Here is a 22,576-nt window from a genome sequence, read left to right on the forward strand (position 1 = left end):
AGGTGGAGAGGGAAGTGGGAATAGTGTGTGCAGAGCTTCAGCAGCCTGAAAAGGCAGATGGGAATAGGTTGTAAAGTGCTTGCTATGCTTGCATTTTAATGTGATTCTTTCTAGAAGATTCTTCCCCAGTGAGCCCTGTCCAAAAGCAGTCTCTTTGGTAACTTACACCTTTTCCCCCACACCACCATCCCTTGCCTCTGAGGATCTCAAGTCTTCTTTTCTGTCTCGCGGCTTTAGAACTCCGGAGTGTCAACTGGCAGACAACCGACAATGGGCAGGCACATCACACAGACAAGTTCTTCAGCCAGGAGCTTATCGTGCGGAGAGGCCAACTCTTCTACATGTCAGTGACCTTACACCGAAGTCTCAGCCATAGAGAAGTGACATTCACAGCTTCCACAGGTACCTGCTCCCTGCTCCCCCAGCCAACACACATCTGAGTAGACCTTGGGGCTGTGCATCCAAGGGATGGTGGTGGTGGTGGCCCCGGGCTTTAGCCCAGCTCTACCATTGACTTGGTGTGACCTTGAGCAAGTTTCTGCCTGTCTCTGAGTCTGAGGGTCACAGTCTTCACATCAAGAGGGATTTGGCCCACATGGTCTCTCCAGCTGCTTCCAGCGCCATAACACAATGCTTCATTGTATGATGTCTCCCAAAGGGCCCCGGCAGTTATATTGGAATTTGGTTTCTCCCCACAGTCTGGCCAACACTACTTGGTTTCCATTGTCCTATGCCTTCTTTTACAGGGCCTTACCCCTCAGAGTCGACCAAGACAAAGGCTGTGTTTCCACTCTCCGACAAGATAAGTGGCACTGGCTGGGGTGCACAACTTATGTACAACAAGAACAATGTTCTGAGCATCTCCATCCTCAGTCCTGCCAATGCACCCATAGGAAGGTACACGCTGAGCATTCAGATCTCCTCCGAGGGCAATTATTCCACTCTGAAACTTGGAACATTCATACTGCTCTTTAACCCCTGGTTGCAAGGTAGGCACCTAGCCACACACACTCCCAGCCATCAGCTAAGCGATGCCCATGGAAAGGAGATGGGGGGAATGATTTTCATGGGCTCAGGTTTGATTAGGGAAAGTTTGTGGAATATGGAAACAACACAGAAGCTAGAAGTCAGAAGCCAGGGGTTTGAGTCCAGCTTTGCCATTTAACCAGCTTTGTGTGTCTGGCAGTCAATCTACCCTTCTAAGCATCAAATTCCTCACCATTAAATGGACGTCCTGCTATTTCTGGAGCTATTGCAGGGATCTCATGAGCTTTTGAAAACTGTATAGTATGGTGTAATGACCACAGCACAATTCTGCAGCGTGGAGATAGCTTGTGCCTGAAGAAGCAAGTGTTTCATTCCCAGGGGTCTCATTTTCAGATTCTCAGGTCATCCCAGCTTCTTTTTCAAGCTCATAGTTCCCATAATGTGAGGTGGAAGCATTATAGCCCAAGGTTTCACTCCTCAGTGGAGGTTGGGTGAAGGGTTGCAGGTGGGGCTTGCTCCAGCCCCCAGGAGGGTACTCAGGACTGAGAGGAGGACTGGTCTCTATAGTCCTCTCTATAACCCCTAATATCTGCTTTTTGTGTCAAACAGCTGATAGTGTCTTTATGAGCAACCATGATGAGAGAGAGGAGTATGTTCAGGAAGATTCTGGCATCATCTTCATGGGAAGAGCAAGTTACATTCGCATGATTGGCTGGAACTATGGACAGGTAAAAAGATCATAAAGCCTGGTGGTAATGTCCCTATCATACCCAAGAAGCTCAGCCGCTGGCCCCACAGATAGGCGGAAGTTCCCAAATCTGTCCATTCGCCTGCCTTCTGTTCATTCAGCCATTCAGAAGGCATTTACTGATGACCTACTATGTGCCAGGTCCCAAGCTGCACACTATGGATACAGGAGATGGATAAGACATATTTCCTGTCTTTGAGGAGGTCACAATCTAGTGGGAAAAACAGACACATAACTAAATTGATGCAATGAAGTGTTATTGGTACCGTGATGCACAAATGAGGATAAGGCCCAGTAGAGACACTTGGGACAACAATGTAGTTTCTGTTATTCATTTTAGGTAAGAATGTGATGAAGCTTCCTTGGTGTGTGCATTCGACCTTTCAAAGGTCCTTCATTAGTATGACATCTGAGTCCACAGATTTCCCAGGTTTGCTCAGCCTAAAAAACATCCAGGGATTCCCTCCACCTTTTCTTTTTTCCAGTAGACAAATGAAGACATTACAATGAAGTGCCTTGGGTGAGGTACCTTGCATGTCCAGCAGGGGGTGGACAGGTGCATTCTCTGCCATGTCCAGACCCCATTCTGTAGTCAGCCAGAGCACATCTGCCATATATTTTATATGTTGAGTTTTATATGTTGGGTTCTGTGTTAAATTTCATTCAAAAAAAAAGTGGGGTGGGGTAGGTAATGGCATAAGGTGCACCCGGGGGTGGAAGGGAAGATATTTTGAAGGGCGAGATCTGGGTGAGCCTCTCTTAGAAAAGAACTTTTGATCAGAAACCTGAAGGAGGCAAAGGAGCCAGATAGATCTCTTGGGGAAGAGAGCTGGAGGTAGAAGGAACTGCACATGCAAAGACCCTAAGGCAAGAAAGAGCTTGGCCTTCTCCATTTGAGAAGCAATGACAAAAATAAGTCTTATTTTGTAAAAATGGCTTCAAATTCCAATTTAATGAGACATTTTATCTTTTTAATCAGTTCCCCCAAAGTCTGAGTAATATGCTCAAGATCAATGTCAGATCTAGATGGAAACTTTGAGATGAGCTCAGTCTGATCCCCTGTTATAAAGATGGACAAATTGAGGCCCAGACAGGCCAAGTGATTGCTCTCAAGTTCATAACAGCGAGGGAGTGCCATTAACTTTAGGGGCCTCAGTGCAAGGCCTTGTGTATAGCAAGAGCTCTGGATGAGTTTGCAGGGTTAAAGCCCAAGTTGGGTGGTTGTTCCTCAGATTCTCTCAGCTCAGGAGGCTGCAGAGTGGAAGGATCTGGGCAGAGCCCATGGTTCTTACCAGTGTAGCCCCCATGCCTTCAATAAGCCGATACTACTTGTCATTTCTTTCATCGTAACATATGGTCCCATTTTGAACAGTTTGAAGAAGGCATTCTGAACATTTGCCTCTCTCTGCTGGATAATAGTCTGAATTTTCGCCGTGACCCTGTTAATGATGTGGCCCGCAGAGACGACCCCCAGTATGTTGGCCGGGTGCTGAGTGCAATGGTGAGTGATGAGAAAACCATAATAACTAGTTATTCCTGTATATCAAACCCAGCTATGGGTTAGGCACAACCACTTACAGCGTTGGTTGACATCTCACAAAATATAGCTGTGGCTGTTACCATCCCCATTTCGCACACACGGAGCCTCTACATTAAAGAACATTCCTGAGACACACAGTGAGTGAGTGGCAAAGGCAGAACTGGACCCAGGCTGCTTGGCTCCAAAGCCCTTTCCACTGTATTGCGAGGCCTTCCTCCAGTGACGAAGGATTTGATCTTTGGGTGTCTGCCAGGACCAGGAGGAGGCAAAGCTGAGAATTTGCTCCATCCCTGGGGCTCCTGGGAAAGGGGGTAAGCTCCTGAGTGAGCCTGAAACGTTAACCTCCTTTGCTCCGACTCATCCCATCCTCAGCACAGAGGGCTCGAGTGCCAGCGGGGAGGGCAGAGGCCAACACAGTCATTGTCTTGACGGGGAAACTGATGCCAGGGCGCTGAAGTGACTCACTCACAGCCTCAGCCTGTGAGTCTGGCCAGAACAAGGCCTCCAACTGCCCGCACAGGGCCTCCTACACTTGCCCAGTCCCTCCACGTGAGAAACCTGTCCCCACCTCCCCAGACATATGCCCACGCGCACTCAGATGCACACATAAGCTGGATGCTGGAGGAATGCACTGCTCTGTAGTCAGTGTGCAGAGAGCACCTCCATCAGAAAGTATCCAAACAAGGGATAGCCTGCTCAAAAGTTACAAAGTAAAAAGCTAAAAGTCAGAGAGTTCTTGAACTTTAACCCTCTGAAACTAAATGATTACTCAGAAGTGTCTTTAACTTTTTTTTTTGATTAATGGACTAGGCATTTCAAGTCAATTTTGAGTTGGGAGAATATCCAAGCTAACAAGCTAGTTACACGGTTAGAAATTTGAATGACCTTCTGACTGCATGATAGATATCGGGGGTCATCAGACAGCACTTCTTAACCCAAACTTCGCAGGACAGCTGTGGGGAGGCCCAGGCAATGTGGAGGCGCTGAGGAAATGGTGGGAACCAAGGCAGCCGGGAAGAGTGCAGAGAGGGAGTGGGGCCTGGGCCAAACCTCGAAGACCAAGTGGCCCAGGAGGGGGTGGATTAAAGCCAATGCCAAGGTCGAGGGAAGCTGGATTCAGGCAATTTAGGAAGCTGAGCCTCCTCAGCTCAGGAGAGGGTAGGGGAGGCAGCTGGCTCCAGTAGTTGCTGACTCACCCCTGCCCTCCAGACAAACCACTTGATCTCAGAGCTGGGTGCCTCAACGATACCTCCCCACTCTCTCTCCAGCCCTCCTGGTTGGGCTGGGCCACGAGCTAATTATGGCCTGTGTGGGGCTTTGAAACCTCGGCTTTCAGTCAGAGATGACCCTGCTGATTACCACTTTGGAGGCTGGTGCACCTGTGACTCAGGAGATGGGGATGGGCCACGCAGTCTTCCATCTTGAAGGAGCCCCATCTGGCCCCATCCTGCTATTCCAGCCCAGACCGTCCTGGAGGGGGTGTGGAGCTCACCCACCACATGGAGGGGCGGTGGAAGGCTGGGTCAGCCTGTCCTGGGCAAGGATCCTTCCGCTTCCAGACTGTTCATCCTCATAGGCCTTGCCCTTGTGGCCCCCACAGAGAGAGGGAGCCATTCTCATTGTAAGGTTGGGATAAATGCTAGTCAAAGTTTCACAAACTCTGAAAACTTGGCCGCTGGAAGACAGCTGAGGGAGTACTTGTTTCTAACGTTCCCTGTGTTGGAAGGTGAAGAATGAAGGCCCAGAGAGGTGAATCGACTCGCCCACAAGCAGTCACCCAGTTGACAAGCAGCCAGGCTGGGCTTGCAACTCGGGTTTCTTCTTCCTCTTTTTTTTTAAATTTTTTACTGGAGTAGGGTTGCTTTACAATGTTATGTTAGTTTCTGCTGTACAGCAAAGTGAATCAGTTATACGTATACATATATCCTCTCTTTTTTAGATTTCCTTCCCATTTAGGTCACCACAGAGCATTGAGTAGAGCTCCCTGTGCTATACAGTAGGTTCTCATTAGTTATCTATTTTATTTTACTTTATTTAAAAAAATTTTTTTAATTGGGGTATAGTTGTTTTACAGTGTTGTGTTAGTTTCTACTGTACAGCAAAATGGAGTTCCCTATGCTATACAGCAGGTTCTTATTAGTTATCTGTTTTATACATAGTAGTGTATATATGTCAATCCCAATCTCCCAATTCATCCCACCACCCCCTTTCCCCCCTTGGTAACCATACATTTGTTCTCTACATCTGTGTCTCTATTTCTGCTTTGCAAATAAGTTCATCTGTACCATTTTTCTAGATTGCACATATAAGCGATAATATACGATATTTGTTTCTCTCTCAGGTTTCTCCTTTTTTCATTCTCTTTTAACTTTTTATCATGGAAAAGTTCAGACTTTCACAAAAGTAGAGGAAAAAGTAAAATGAACTCTTACGTACCCATCACTGGCTTCAGCCATTACCCACTCAAGGCCAGTCTTGTTTCATCTCTGTCCCTTCCTCCACAGATTGTTTGATAAATCCCAGACATTATAACATTTCATCCCTAAATATTTCAATATGAGTCTATAAAAGACTCAGACTAAGAAACTCAGATCTTTTGATTGCTAGTCCAGTGCTCTTTTCATACTGCATCGTGGTTGTGTTACTTATACAAGGATCATGCCTTAAGTTGAGGGAATGAATAAATGAATGAATGAATGAATGAAAAGCAACAGTCCATCTTTATTCTTTCCAAGAAGAAGTTAGTTGCTAAAGTTCTAAAATGATCTTTTTAGAAGACCAGGACACCAAAAGAGAGCTTCAAACCATGGGCTTCCAAGTCAGGCAGCAGCAGCACCCCATGAGTTCTGGCCAGAAATTGCCAACAGGCTGATTTTCTGCCCCTCCCTCGCCACTGACAAGCCACGGAGCCTCAGTTTTCCCTGTGAGCTGCGAATGATATGTGAATTAGGGGCAAACATGGCCTGTTAAGGAAAGCACTTTTAAATTCATATACCGCTTGATACCCTTAGGGGGATCATTATCACAATTATCATCCAAATCACCCAGAAAGACAGAAAATCCACTTGAAGGAGGCTTCCTGTCTTCCTTCCTTGTCTCCTTATCTTGTCCCCTGAACTCTGCATGTCACTCTCTGTGCTGATTTCTTTGGGGTTTTTTTCCTGCCCAGATCAATAGCAATGATGACTATGGTGTGATTGCTGGGAACTGGAGTGGTAACTACACAGGTGGCCAGGACCCAAGGAACTGGAATGGCAGCGTGGATATCCTCAAGAAGTGGCAAATTTCTGGCTTCAGGCCAGTCCGATATGGCCAGTGCTGGGTCTTCGCTGGGACCCTCAACACAGGTATTCTGGGTGTGATGTGCCTTTCCTCGGTGGGCAGCAGTGGGGTACCCCAAGGTACCATCTCCACTGCACCCCGAGTCCTCAGACTGCCCTTGACTTGCAGCGCTGCGGTGTTTGGGGATTCCCTCCCGAGTTATCACCAACTTCAGCTCAGCTCATGACACAGACCAAAACCTCAGCGTGGATGTGTACTATGACCCCAGAGGGTGGCCCATGGACAAAGGCAGTGACAGCATATGGTGAGTGTCTGGCCCTTTCCGAGCACCACATCTGAGCAGCTTCTCCCCAGCTCTCCCCAGCTCCTGGGACCCAGCTCCAAACAGGAGTTGGGAGGCAAGTACCATGTCAACATATGGTTTAGAGTGGAAATGCTATCACGTCTTGGCCTTTTGGCTAAGATCAAGTGTAAAATGAAAATGCTGAATCTAGCAAGAATCTAGCAAGACCCGAAACAGCTCTTCTCAGAGTTCTGAAAATTCTGATGGTCTACTTTATCTCGCCGCCAGATGAAGGCTGTTATACCAGTGAAAGATATGATTCCTGGGCTCTTCCCTGAATTTGTAGTGCCCACTAGACCCTATGCTACTTTAGAAGATAAACACTGAAACTATTGATTTTCTAGTAATAAATATAGATTTATGTCACTTCAGGCAACCCATATGACTTTTGGGTTTTCTTAGAGAAAAGCGACACATTTTCTCTTATGCATATATACTTTCTGTGTATCTTGGTTGATAGAACAAAATGTTAGCTTATTCTGGATTCCAACTGAAAAAAAAGAAGCTTTATATGTAACTGGGCATATATATTTCTAACCATAAATACGCTATGTGCACACGTATCTATCCACACACATATGTATGTAATATATAATAGATGCCAACTGGAAGTAAGTTATCTAAAACTTATAGACATATATTCATAACTTTGTATAGCTGCATATATACATAAAATAAGTATTGTTACAGCTATTTAGGATTATACCATATGCCAAGTTATTACCAGATGGCAACTGAAAATAATTATGTCTATATCTGTATATACACACAGATATCTATGTGTCTATGTATATAAAGTACTACATGCATGTCAATAATCCATTGTTTGAATCCATTTCAAAGGCTATACACACACATAATCCCTCACATGCATATACTTGTCTAGATAACCTGATAACAGATGCCATCTTATTTCCAGATGTTCAATTCTGAAATGGTCTATAAAAAAATTCTTTATTATTTATTATTCCCAGAATAAGTAGATCCAACTTTACTGAAATGTACTCAGGGTAACTAATAAAGTCAAAGGAATATTAAAATTAACAGAAAAAGCTTTTAAAACAAATAAACAACACCCCACACCAATAATGGCACTGAGTAGTGTAAGCATCCCCTCGCCTCTGAAGGGAGGGAGGAGTATGAATTCACTCAAGGTCACACGGATTCTAGGGTTTAATGGGGAAGAGAAAGCTTATTTCAGATGTTCTTTCTTAATCTGCCCATACACAACGTTTCCCTCTAGTGGCACGGCTACTTACAGAGAGGTTTTTTTCCCCAGCTTCTCATAAATGAAGGTCTTTTCTTCTCCCTGTTTTTTTCTTTTGTTACTGTGTCCAAAATCCCACTGTAACCTGTTCTGATCCTTGGGGCAATGCCATTCCTGACTTTGGTTTCCTTCACAAAAGGAGATGCTTGGTTCAACAAATGACTGATTTGGGGAAGGGGAGGTCCCCTTTGGCGTAACCCTTCTGTGATCAGCCTGCACACTAGCAACTGCAGAGAGACCAGAATGCTTAAGGCTCAGTCCCTCCACTGAGAGCACATCTGGTGCTGCTAGGAGATAAGGAGTGGGGAGGCCATGAGTAGAAGCTATTTAGCAACGTGGGATGGCGTGGGGTATGCCAGGTGCATGATTCAGACAGTAAGCACTGTGGGAATTCAGGGAGGGAGCCATCAAGGAAGACTTCCTGGGAACAGGAAGGTGGGGCCTTTAAGCTGAATTTGTAATTAGCCCTGAGATCTCTTGGTTCCTGGTTCATGCTACCACTCCACATTAGCTTCATAATTCATTCCAAATATAATCACCTTGGGGCAAGTCTGGGCCTGTGGAGACATTCCAGGGTGTCTCCACTGTCATTTCTGTTGGCCTCATTGCAGGGTGTTGGGCCCTAAAGCTGTGATTTTTCCTGGGAGTCTCATCCCCCCTCATCAGAACCCTCCTCAGAAAGCAGTGAGAGCTGTGAGTCCCTCCCCATCCTCCTCCCTACCAGCTGTGGGTGGGGAACCAGCACTGGGTGGTGGGCGGACAGGGAGTCCTGAACCCTAGTTCCAGCCCCACTACCATCTGGCTCTAGAACTTGTGAAAGCCACTTCATGTTTCTGGTCCCCAATTTCCCCAGCAGTGAAATATAAAGGTTGGCCTGAAACTAGATGTTCACTTAAGTCTCTTTAATTTTTTATTCTCTGAAGCTTCAGCTTGCCCCACTTTTTATGTAAGAGCTACCCCTCCCAAGGGAGCTATCGCATCCCTTCAACATGGTTCCCACCAGGGGGTAGTGGGGGAGCTATCCCACGAGTCATTTTCTGCATAGAGTGGAATTACTAACCTATTATTAAAAGGACAGTTTGGGTTTGAACAGAAATCCTTCCAACTGAATCTTTGTATGTTGCAAATGTTAAAAGATTTTAGAACCTTGTCCAGATTTGCTTAAAGTAATAGAATGTAAGGATCAAGTGAGGTTAAGCATCTGAAAGTGCTTAGTAATAATAACAGCAGCAACTAATAATTTGCTGAGCAATTGTTGTGTTCCAGGTAATGTTCTGAGTGCTTGCATGTACTCTTCAGAAACAATGAAGTAGGTACTATTATGAACACCCCATTTTACAGCTGAGGAACCTGAGACACAGAGTCATTCACCCAAGGGCAGGTAACTAGAAAATGGTGGAGCTGGGATTCGAACCCAAACTATGAAGCACCAGAGAGATGCCAAAGAATGGTATCACTATTCCTGACTGATGTTTGAGGATTCTGACCACTTACTTTGAGATTTTCCAGAAAAGGAGTGGCTGGACACCAACCAGGTGGCAAAGCTGGGTTCTTAGTTTCACACTTAGGCAGCAAATGCAACTTTTCTATGATACTAGATGCTGTCTCAGGAGCTCAGTGGGGAGAAACAACTTGCCCAAAGTCAAACTGAAATAGCATCCAAGTTGGAGGTGGACCTAGGTGTCTGTCAACAGGACTCTCCCCAGTCAAAGAACATTAGAGCTGGAAGGGATCTTAGAGAGAGACCTACTCATTTCATAAATGAGAAAACAGAGGCCCAGGGAGAAGCACCGGTAAACAGCTGGAGACATTCGGATGCTCTAAATAAGTGTTTAACTTTACATAAATTCCTTAACTTTTCTGTACCTCAGTTTCCCATCTGTAAAATGAAGGGCTAGGTCGGGGACCTCAACAATTTCTTCTAGATCTTTCTTTGAATCACATTACAGCATCCAGTGGGGTCCATTTTCTTCTAAGCCATTCTGCTCATGACAGTGGTTGGACTTAAAAGGCACAAGGCTCTGGAGTTTTCACTTCTTCGGAGTCAGGACACTCTGGGGGAAGCTTCTTTAATATGGTTCCCTTCTACGCCACTGTAAAGGAGGTTTCTGAGACCTGCAACCAAATGATTTGGAACAGTTAGGCCAAGGTTATCTTTATCTTGACATTTCTGGCTCGTTTTCTTATTTCATTCAACTTGATTCCCCGGTTTCTCGAGTCACAGACTTGACTCTATTTGTAGCCTTTTGTAGAGCTCCGAGGTGGAAGGCAGATGGAGATTTCCCAGCCCTGTGGTCAGGGAGGTGGAGTCGGTCAGTTCTGGACAAGAACTGTCAGAACCCATACCCCCCACTCGAGCCCTGGCTCCTAATGCATCTCTCCATGGCCACCAGCCTCCACTAATACTTAGCTAGTCCCCAACATAACTGGAGCAGCTTGCTCAGACCCACAGCAAGGAAACCAAGGCTGCAAGAGTGTCCAGGTTCCAGAACAACTCAATTCAGTGAGCATGATGTAAGTACTGCATGCCAGACCCTGCACTGGGCACAGGGCACCAAGAGGAGTGAGATACAGGAATCTCGCTAGAGGAGTTCCTAGCTGCATGAGAAGCTGGGTGATTACGGAGCAGATGTCAAATAACTGAATCATGCAAGATGCAGAGATAGCACAGAGGTAAGGTTGGCACCCTCTGAGTATGTTAGGAAAAGATTTTCTGAAGGAGGTGGTATCTGAACTGCATTTGGAAGGACAAATAGGCAGAACGGGTAGGGATTTGGGTCACTTTCTAGAGAGGGTCTCCTGACCCCATGAATTCAGAGGTAAGCATAACTCAGTTGCTGTCTCTAGGGGCAGTGGTTTATAAACTTCAAAGGTCGCATTAGAACTGATTTGAGTGGAGGGAGCTGGGAGGGGCGGGAATCTGCATCTTTTTAAATAAATGCCTCAGTCTGTCCTTTTCTTAAACTCCTACTCCTGAAACACTCGAGACAGGAGCAGAGTCCAAGGTTGGGAGGTGGGAAAGAACGTGGCACACAACCAGAAACAAACCTGATGGTGCATTTGAAAGGCACATACATCCCAAGTAACTGTGAGCAAAGTGCTGGCTTTCAAATGATGGAGGGACCAGGATGAACTTGTTATCTGCTTTGTCTTAAATTCCTGCCTTGCATTTAAGTATTCAAACATAGCTACTTACCAATCTATGTTAACCAACCCGCCCTTATCTAGAGCTCTCTGCCAGGGATGAGATGAATGTGAAACGTGGTGTTCTCCCTGTTTCCTCATCCTCTCTTTCTCCTTTCACCCTTCTAGGGTCATCTTCCCACACTCCTGCTTTCTCCTGGGTGAATTCTAACCAATCTTAAGGACCTATTCAAAAAGGCATTTTGTGGGGCTGCCTGGAGATAATTTTTATGATGACTTTTTTTTCACAATTATAGGAAATCTCAGAAATATGTAAAGAAGTAAAAATCATCTGTAATCCTATTGTTCACATACTTTAAATATTTGATAGTTTTCTATCCAATCTTTTCTTTATTCGTTGTTGTTTTTATAGAATTGGGATCATACATTTTACAAAGGCATGGGTAAAAGACGGAGCATATGATAGACACATCCTACTTTTCCCCACACCTGGAAACCAACTACTTCATAGTCTTAAATCATGTGTTTTTGACTAAACATGATATTATGAACATTTTCACAATGTCATTAAATAATCTTCAAAAAATAAGATTTTAAAAGTATCATATTCCATTGAATGGTTAAACCATTATCTCTTTTCCTGCTATAAACTATCTCCTATTCCCTATGTTACCTATCCCCTTTTTTTCCTACTGTAAATAACACAGTAACGAGCATTGTTATATGTAAATCTTGAGCACGTCTGTGATTAGTCCCTTAAGAAAGATTCCTAGTAATGGTATATCCTGGGTTAAAGGGAATGGACATTTTAAAAGCATCTAGTGCTGTAGCCTTCCAGAAATTTTGTAATGATCTATGTTTCTTTACAGTAGTGAGAGTATGTGCTCTTCCCACTCATATCATTGGTTGGTATTATTTATCATTATCTGTTTGTTTACCCCTTATGACCTTATTCCTTCTGTCTTGTTTTGGAGCTGACTTTTTAGCTCTCCCCTTGTTCTCTGAAGGATGTAGCAGGGTCACAGTGCACCTGATAAGTACTTAGGGAACACTTCTAACTCCTTCTGACAACTGTATAGTGTAGAACTCCCAGTGTGGTCCCCATAGGAAGTCTTGCAGGTTTCATTTTACAACATGCAAAACAAAAACAATCTTTTCCTGATTATAAGACAATAAAAAAATAAATTAGTGAGAGTAATAGTAATATAGCTACCCAAAGAAAAACAATAACAACATTTTGAGATAGATCCTTCCAGACATTTCATTCTGTTTATGTGCATTGAGTGTTAATTACCCAAATGGGACCAAGTTAACAGTCTATTTTATAATTTTTAATATCTTTCTTGTCAATAAATTAAAATTTAGAGGGACAGTATAGTTTAGTAGTTAAAAGCATGGACCCTGCAGCCCTCTGCCTGTGTTAAAATCCCACTCTGCCTATTTACTCACTTTGAGACCTTGAACAAGTCACTTAACTTCTCTGTGCCTCAGTTTCTAGAACTGTCAAAAGGAGATAATAATTATTCCTATTTTATATGAGCATTGTGAAGATTAAATGAGTTGATATATAAGACAGTTAAAAAACTTAATAATTTTCTGTGTTGACACAACTGTATTAGCTATTAGTGTTTATATAATATACATATTTTTTAATATCTATTTTGTAATTATAGAATTACAGAAGTAATAAGTAATTTTCATTATAGAATATGAAAACATTACAGAAATAAATAACGTACAACTTAGTTCATATGCACCAAAATCTGTCCATGAGCACAATATATACACCAAACCATTATTTAAACTGTGGTTATCTAAGATAATAGAATTATGGGGGACTAACTTTCACTGCTTTTTTTTTTTTTTTTTTACTGCTTTTTTAATGTATAATTTTCTAAATCAAAATAGTTTCATCATATTAGTATATATTTTTATAAGCTTATACATATACATATACACACTATTTTATAATTTGTTTTTCTTACTTGGTCATACAATTTAGACATCTTCCATGTCAGTGCTAGATTGATTTTCCTCATTCTTTTGGACCACTGCACGATATTCTCCTGCACGGCTGTGCCACAATTTATCTGACCAATTCCTTATTGATAAATTTTTCCTCCATTATTTTTGCTATTACAAATAATGCTTCAGTGAACATCTTTCCATGTACATCTATGTGCACTAATGTGAGGGTTTTTATAGGAGAAATTCCTAGAAGTGGAACTACTGGCTCAGTGAGTATATAGATTTTTAAAGGTATTTCAAACTCATTGCCAAATTGCCCTTCACAAATGTCATACCAATTTAAACTCCCACCAGCAGTGTATAACACTGCTTGTTTTCCCACACAATGATGAGTATCACACAACAATGTGTATCATCCTATGCTTTCATCTTTGTCAGTCTAATAAGTATAATGGTATTTCTTTGTCATTTTAATTTTCTTTTAATGGTGGTGAAGTTAAAACTATTTTCATATGTTCAGTGATCATTTGTATTGCTTATGAAAATTGCCTGCTCATTGTCGATTATTGGCGTGTTTGACTTCCTTTTTTGTGTCTTTTTTTTTTAACATCTTTATTGGAGTATAATTGCTTTACAATGGTGTCTTAGTTTCTGCTTTATAACAAAGTGAATCAACTATACATGTACATATATCCCCATATCTCCTCCCTCTTGCGTCTCCCTCCCACCCTCCCTATCCCACCCCTCCAGGTGGTCTTTTGTGTCTTATTGATTTGTAAGTACTTTATAATATTCATTATAGTAAATCTCTGTCTAGTATACATGTTGCATATATTTTCCCTGCTTAATTGATTTTTTTCAACCTTTTTTTCTCTCTTCTTCAAATTGGATAATTTCTACTGATCTGTCTTCAAGTTTACTGACTCTTTCCTCTGTTTTCTCTATTCTGCTAGTAAGCCATCCATTGAATTATTTAATTTCAGATGTTGGTTTTTTTCCCAGTTAAAATTTTCCATTTGCTTCTTTTTTTCATATTTTCTATTTTGCTGCTAAGAGGCCCCCTCTTTTCATTTGTTATGATCATATTTTCCTTTATTACACTGAGAATAGTTATCATAACAGCTTTAAAGTCTTTATCCAATAATTCCAACATCTGGATTATCTAAGGGTTAGTCCCTGTTGATTGTCTTTTACCTTGAGGACAAGCTACATTTTTCTGGTTCTTTGTATGTCGACTAATTTTGGATTGTATCCTGGACATTGGCTTCTTCTTGATTCTACATTTTATCTTAGCAGTATACCTGAGGTAGACTCAAACTGCAAATTCTATCTCACTTATGGTGGGCAGCAGCCCAAGTTTCAGTTCATTTTTTAAATTTTCAGCTGGACTACTTGTAGTTTGCCTCATATATGCCTAGCTCAGAGGTCACCCAGAAGCTTAGGCAGAGTTTGTATACAAATCTGGGTCCCCCTTTCTGATTCTTTCCTTTCCAAGACTTCCCCTTCACTCTCTAGCAACCCTGGTTAACCCAGGCTCAGTTTCTTATCTCCCCAGGTTAGAAAGATGTAGGCTGTCTGTTGGAGTTTTTACTGCCCTGCACTTTACCTCAACTGCAGCCTGTCCTTAGGGGCAAGGGCACCAAAGTACAACTTGCCCCATGTTGGCCCCTTCCTAAAAGTTTTGGCTCCCTCCCAAAATCCTCCTGCTTTGTTTACTCTCAGATAGCTGTCTTTTGTATTTTTTTCCCCAGTTTATTGTTTTCTGCAGTAAGGACTGTCTATTATGAGCTTATTCCCATGCTGGAAACAGAACTATAGTTTGTTTCTTTGTTTATTTGGTATATGCAAATTTAATATTTTTACCTAGTCACACTTATCATTCAGAAGTTGGTTCTCTGCTTAAAACTATCTTCTCCAACTCATGAGTATAACAAAATTTTTTTTCAAGTTGGATAGAACTTGAATTTATGTCAGACTTACTTACATTTTCTTCTAAGTTGGACCCAAAACTGCCAAGCCAATGTTTATGTAGTTGCTGTGGGATTGGAGAGGGGGAGAGTAGAGGGCAGAATCAAGAATGCATAAAGCTTCGGCTAACTGGTTATACCTGCTGAGGGAGGGGACCAATGACTGAGACATATAGATTGGGAGACAAGGGGCTGCCATTGATGAAGAACATTTTAAGACTGGTATATGTCATTCTTCAATCCGGACCTCAGCCCAAGGGCTTTGTGGCTCTTAGCCAGACCTGTCACTCTTGCTGCAACCCCATTCATTTTCATCCCACATGAAATACAGTAGTGTACCCCAACAGGATGCATAGGAGAAAGCTGTGTGGGTTTGCTTGCTGGATTCTGGCTCTAACCTAGATCTGTTCTGCTCCTCAGAAAGGCAGTAGAACATGGTGGTCAAGGACCTAGGTTTTGGAGTTAGGCATACCTGGGTCCAAACTTTGACTCTGCCATTGTTAGCTGCTTAACTTCTCTGAGCCTCAGTTTCCCCTTTTAAGAGATGTGCATAAAAATAGTACCCATTTAACAGTGCTGTGAGAATTTAAGTGCGACAATGCTTGCCAAGGTCTAGCACAATATCTGGCACAGAGTAAGCTCACTTGATGAGTATCAGGGTGCTGCACTGTCAGATCAGAGATGTGGTGTTTTGCCACTCCTCTGCTGTGTGGCCTTGGCCAAACTCTGTAGTCTGTGCTTCTGTCTGCAGGAATTTCCACGTCTGGAATGAAGCCTGGTTTGAGCGGACTGACCTAAGCCCATCATACAGTGGATGGCAGGTTCTGGACGCCACCCCCCAGGAAAGGAGCCAAGGTAACCAACTCTCTGACGGCCCCCTTCTCTGGGTTTGGCTCTAAGTCATGACCTCTCGATTCTTTATAGTGGTGGACAGCGGCACAGCAAGGTCACCCAAATCCTCTCTACCTCCAGAGGGCAGGGAGGGATTAAAACAAAAATATTTTGAAAGTAGATTTCCCTCCTAATTTTCTTGGTTCAGGCTGCTATTAAAATGACTTCCATACCTGCACTCACATGGCTGCTGCAGAGGCCCTGGCATGTGCCCTGCAGCAAGGGAAAGGAGCCGTCCCCTGCCAACCATGATTCTCCTGCACCACCTCTGGTAGCCCATCCCTCCCAGCACAGAAAGCTTCCAGTTCCCCATCGCCTTGGGATTTAACCCAAATTCCCTGGCTCAGCTCCAGACCTCCGTGATCATGGCCCCCATCGCCTCTCTCACCTTCACATGTGTCCCCTGCCAGGCCGAGCTCTCCTTCACGCAGGCTGGCCTGGCCCCATCCCTGTGCTCCCACCTGTGGCCACTCTCCCATCAGAGCTTGGGTCTCAAGCTCTCCAGGAACCTTTCCCCTTCCCTCCCCTGACCTCCAGAGCATTCTTGTCTGTTACCCTCATTTTCAGTTGTTTCTTTCAAACTTAAAAAAAAATCATAAAGGTCATATAGGCACATGGTTTAAAAAAAATTCAAATAGTTCTAAAAGGACTTACTTACAATGAAATTGAAGTCTTACTCCCTTCCCCAACTGCAGCGTCTCTACCAGAAGCAATGCATGTTAGATTTGGGGAACTTGGGTGTGAGGAGGGTAACCTTCCAGATATTTTCTAGGCCACTATTCAACCTTTTCACTACAATCCACTAGCAGCTATAAAATCAAGTTAATGGGTTGTGACCATCATTTTAAGAAATGAAAGAGAATATCATGGAAAGGGGTGGGGGAAAGGAAAGGAAAAGAAAATATCAGGGTGCATTGGACATTAAGAATAAGAATTGTCCTGTGGAATTTTTGTTTCAGGGTCATATATGTGCAATGAATGTAAAATCTACTTATTTCTAGAAGTCATGGTAAAAAAAAAAAAAAAAGGTTGAAAGTCACTGTTTCAGGCTTATAAAAGCATGTGTGTGTGTCTTTGTTTATTTGTTTTGTAAACACAAATGGAATAATACTCTTGTTTCTATTCTGCTGCACCTTGCTTTTTTTTCAGCTAGGCACTTCATGAATGAAACTATATCTGTATATCTATACCTACATCTACATCTATATCCATCCAACCATCCATTCATCTATGAATCTGTCTATCTGTCCATCTCTCTATGTATCCATCTACCTACCTACTTATCTGTCTGAGCTACCTATGCTGAGTGCTCGGGAAGGGATGATGGTCAGGGCTTGGGACCCCAAAGAAGCATGACATCCCTGTGGGCTGGGTATGCAGAAAAGTCTTTCAGGAATAGGGGGGTGATTTGGGAAGAATGATTTGCAGAATAGAAAAGAGGCAGCCCTGAGCACAAGACAGCAAGACTTTCCCCTTTAGGAAACAGACTGAAGGCAGTGGGTCAGCACAAATTATGCACCCACAGAATACAAGATTGGGCCGTCTTCTGTGGAGGTGGAGTCTCACCAGAGCACTATTGCAGAAGATAACAATAGCCCCGGAATGTCTTGCTGAGTGCCCAAAGAGGGGGGCAGACTGTTGGGGTTGAAGGAGTTTGGCGGGGTAGAGGCAGGGGAGTTGGGTGGTCATGGGTGGGCCCCAGAGGAGCAGGCCATGGGGTGTACTGTTGTAGATGGGCCTGGGTTTGGCATGTATCCAACCTCTGCACCCTGGCCCCCAGGGGTGTTCCAGTGCGGCCCTGCTTCGGTCATCGCTCTCCGAGAGGGTAATGTGGACTGGGACTTCGACATGCCCTTCATCTTTGCCGAGGTTAATGCCGACCGCATCACATGGATCTACAATGCCCGGACCGGTGGCCTGAAGAAGAATTTCACAGACTCTTACCTCGTTGGCAAATACATCAGTACCAAGGCAGTGGGCAGCAACACTCGCGTGGATGTCACCGATAATTACAAGTACCCAGAAGGTAGGAGGGGGTGTGGATGGGCTGTGCCACCCAGGGCTTAACGGTGGGAAGACAGCTCTGAGGTGGAGAAGGAAAAATTGCTCATACTCCTTCCGAATTGTCAGCCAATTCTGCCTGAATGGTAGGACTGCTCCCTGGCATCTAATGCCCAGCTCCCCAGACTGTTTCCCATGGGAACAGAACCGTCATGAAAAGACGCGGTACCAGTGGGAATTTGCCACAGGACTCAGGCAGCTGTCAGTCCAGCTCATCTCCAGCTGTGCCCCTTTGCCAATTACACAACTGGGATGACAGCACCATGATTGAACATCACAGGGAGAAACATGGCCCCCATGAGAGATCCCCCGAGGGCCTCTCAGTCAGCCCACTCCCCTAGCCTCTAAGAAACACAGGCAGGAAACATTCTCTGAAAAAAGAAATGGACAGTCCCCCAAGATGTGGGGACTGCTTCGTCTGCTTCAGAGGCCTCCCCAAAAGCCAGATGAGGTGGGCTTACACCATGAGGACAACGCCCGAGTCCCTGAAATCTTTAGCATCCACATGAGTGCTGGTCTCCCTAAAGTCACCTAGAAGGCTAGTTGCTACGAGGCCACCTTTAACACAAATTACATTTGTTGCACTATTTAGGAAGTTGCTTTCAGAGTCAGAGACTTATCTCTTTGAGGAGTCTCAATGGTGACAAAAGTTCTACATTTGAAGGTGATGTTCATTTTTAGGAACAGGCAAAAGTGAATTAATGCTTGCTCTAGCAGGCCAATCACTCCTTAACGTGGTCAACATGTCACTCTTTCTAAAATACTTTGAAATATTTCCTTCAGCCGATCCTCACTGCTCGTTCTGAGGTGTCAAGAAAAGTGCTCTCATGAAGGTGCCCACGTGCCCCCAAAGTGAACCCCACAGCTCCGTACCCTGCTGACTTCTGCTGTTGGTTGCCATTTACAAAACAGGAAAGCTGAGCAGGGGAGGTGGATGAACCTCTGGGTGTGGTATTTGTGGCCATTTTGAGGCACGACTCTAGGGTGATGAGATTGGTGCCCTCAGTTGGACCCCAGTCCACCTATGCAGGCCATTCCCCCAGCTGGGGTCAGATGGCCTTTCTCTCACAGGCCAGGGGGACAGGCCGGTGTGTGACAAGAATTCTCAACAGTGTCATGATGTAGAAACAAGAGTAGGGACCAAGGAAAAGATAACCCCAGGCAGGAGGTGAACTCCATCCTACCCCTTATAACTGTGCAACCTCAAGCAGGATTCTTAGCCTCTCTGATCCCTCGTTTTCTCACTTGTAAAATGAGAAGAGCAAGGCCTGTCTTCAGTGGGATTTAAATGAGCTAGTGTACAGAAAGTGCCAAGGGCAGTGCCTGGCCCATAACGAGGACTTAATAAATAGTGATGATTTTTATCAACTTGAACATCTGCAACTTCATTGGAATGACCTCCCAGAGGGACTTCTGAAGTGCACTGCTTACACGGTTGTGTGATTCTGTGGGGTTCCTTACCTGACTGTCACACCTTGATTCTGCTTCTTGGGGGCTCTGGCTGTCCCAGCCAAACCTCCTGAGCAATGGGAAGGGGCCACGGCCAGATTGGGGGATCCCTGCAGGACCCCTGGCGATGACCCAGTCCCTGTGTGACAGCAGGGCTGATCACATCGCCTGATGTTGACCAGTCTTCCTTACCTAATGATTCCAGCCTTTGTTTGATGGCCCCAGGGAGGAAAAGCTCATAAAATGGGTTGCTAAGCATTTGCGCAACAGCAACACCAAGGGAGAAAACAGCAGCAGGAAGCTTGGTCTTAAGTAAGCCTGGCAGGTGACCTATATAGGTATGTGGGCTCTGAGCCTCATTGTGCAAACACACCTGCTTCGAGGTTCTGGGCACAGAGGCTCAGCTCCCTGCACAGCCTTCAGACCTGGGTGTGGACTTACAGCTCGGCTAGAGAATGGGAACGCACCAAAAGGAACCCAGCCCACCAGGAGCTATCAGCTTGGGTAATTTGGCTGCCTGTCTTCTTTTCAGTAAGGTGTGAGGGAGGAACTACTACACTCAGGTCTAGACTTCTGGGGACTGGCCCTCTTTCTGCCCCTAATTCCCAGATTACCAGTCCCTTGGACCAGTCGCTCCTCCTCTTAGGGTCTTAACTCTAATGGTTGGCCTCTGAGGTCTCTGCCAGTTGTTACATGTAACTTATGGGAAAGACCTCACTAAATTGTAAAGTGCTTCTAATAAGTCAAATGTTGCCTTAAAATTTCACAGGTGGGTTGGGGAAGTTAGGGGGCAAGGGCGTAAGTATGGTCATTCTTTGTGTATCTCTGTCCGTGTTCCTGGAAGGTCAATACCTTCTCCTTGATAGTGGATCTATCTTCAGGTCAGGCAGGGAGCCTTATGTGCACTGTGTGGTCTACCCTGGCTCAGAGGCTCGGAGTTAGTTATCAGCTCTTAGCACCCCAAGAGCTGTGATTTTTAGGCCATGATCTTGGCCATTCTCCAGGGACTGTTTATAGCATCACATTCAGCAGCACCCATGACCCAAGTCAGAATCAGAAACTCAACCTGTGGTTCAGCCTTTGTGTTTATGAAACCTGAACTCTCTCGACAATTTAAACTAGTCGTAACCTGGAACCATAACAACTGTGGGAAGTTCTTGTCAACTGACATGGACAAAAGTTCCACCCTTCAATTCTCAAAGCATCTTTAGAAACAAAGCAGAATAACATGGTAAACTGGTTTGAAAATTTTTTCAATGAAGTTAATTCTAAATCATAACCTTTTTTTCACTTATGAACTTACTGTAAACTTTTTTAGCTCAGTTTTTGTTACTTTTAAATTATCTGTTTTTTCTTTGTCTCACAAAGGATCATTTATCAAAAGAAAGAAAGAAGGAAGGAAGACAGGAAGGAAGGAAGGGAGAGATCTAACCTAATTAGCCTAAGCAAAATATCAAGCCATATAGTAATTTTATGCACCTTTCCCTACATCTCCATGGAAATTTAGAGCTGATTGGAACAGCTGGGATGTGAGCCTCGTGTTAAGGAGGATGAAATGGAGACCTGCAGAGGTCAGACACTTGCTTGAATCAGAATCGTTGTGCAAGCAGCAGAACCAGTGTTAGTTCCAGGCCACCCTTCCAGGCAGGATGCTGTCCTTTGTCCAGGTTGCCACCGCATCCCTGAGATGCTTCTCTCTCTTCCCACCACACAGGTTCCAGACAGGAAAGGCAAGCATTTGAAAGGGCTTTGGGGAAACTTAAACCCTACATGGCATTTAGAGCAACAGCTGCAGGAAGATTGAGGACAGAGGAACTGAAGCCCAGCATATCCGGGAAGTTCAAGATCACTGGCGCACTGACAGTGGGCAAAGAAGTCAACCTGGCCCTGATGTTCAAAAACCTAACGAGTGATTCGAAGACAGTGATGGTGAACATGACAGCCTGGACCATCGTCTACAATGGCACACTTGTACACGAGGTGTGGAAGGACTCCGTCACCCTAACCCTGGGTCCCGAAGAAGGTAACTCATCCTGTAGGTTGCTGGGGTACCATGCACCCAAGGTAGCTGGTATTCTCTTGGGATTGGAGAGTTCCTGTTGGAACTGAGTCAACTGATTAAGGAAGGAACAGCACGTGGCCTCTGTGGTTAAGCCTGGGGTTTTGAAGTTTTGGAGGCTGCTATTATGGTGAACAGTGCAAGTCAGTGTGGTGCCAACCAAAATCCTTTTATGCCCTGGGGGAGGAAGGAGGGAGGTTTTGGCAGTTAATAGACACACTGCAAATACCCCTTACAGGTACATACCACTTTGTCCAGTGTGCAGAGTACTTCCTTATATATTCGTATGTACTATCACATTCGACCTTCTAAAAGGACAGATTTCAGTATTCCCTTTTACAGAGGTGGAAACTGAGGCTTGGAGAGATTGTGACTCGCTTAAGAGATTGTGTCATAGCTAGTAGGTGGCAATGCCAAGTCTTGGTCCTAGATTTCCTAATGCTAAATCCAGTGCCACCACCCATTTTCTAGGTTTTATTGCTGCCACCCCTCCCCCATACCAACTGCCACCCTACCCCACCCCTCCCCACCCCACAATGAATCACTTTCTGGGTTTGACCCTAGAAGGGTTGCAATATACCACAAGGCCTTGAACCCTCTCCAATGTTCCCCCACAGCTGCCAATGGGTGGGTGGAATTTCTTGATTCCCAGCGACAGTGATAGGTTTTCTCGGAGGTCTGAGCCTCTGGGAGGAACCGTGACTCTGTACTCCTGGGTAGGATAGACGGGAGGGGACCAAAGTAGAGGAGAGAGAGTCTGGGGCTGTGGAAGGATTAGAATGCAGGTGTGCCCACATTGGCAAAATCCTTCAAGCTGTTATGAAAAGTCTGGACTTATACAAAGCAGATTAACGAGGGTGGGGTGGCTAT

At 44.5% G+C, this 22,576-nt stretch overlaps 1 protein-coding gene across 1 annotated transcript in view; it reads left to right on the plus strand.

Annotated features, from left to right (window-relative positions):
• TGM3 (transglutaminase 3) overlaps positions 1-22,576 on the plus strand; it is a 41,134-nt gene that overhangs the window by 12,550 nt on the left and 6,008 nt on the right. Inside the window, exons 2-10 of the mRNA XM_082361437.1 lie at positions 238-402; positions 747-989; positions 1,597-1,715; positions 3,108-3,236; positions 6,445-6,622; positions 6,726-6,861; positions 15,998-16,101; positions 17,918-18,163; positions 21,362-21,670. Coding sequence (XP_082217563.1) covers positions 238-402; positions 747-989; positions 1,597-1,715; positions 3,108-3,236; positions 6,445-6,622; positions 6,726-6,861; positions 15,998-16,101; positions 17,918-18,163; positions 21,362-21,670 — 1,629 coding nt within the window. The remainder of the gene's footprint in view (positions 1-237; positions 403-746; positions 990-1,596; positions 1,716-3,107; positions 3,237-6,444; positions 6,623-6,725; positions 6,862-15,997; positions 16,102-17,917; positions 18,164-21,361; positions 21,671-22,576) is intronic.

This window comes from Balaenoptera borealis, assembly GCF_965194805.1.
Source record: "Balaenoptera borealis genome assembly, chromosome: 16".
Classification (NCBI taxonomy): domain Eukaryota; kingdom Metazoa; phylum Chordata; class Mammalia; order Artiodactyla; family Balaenopteridae; genus Balaenoptera; species Balaenoptera borealis.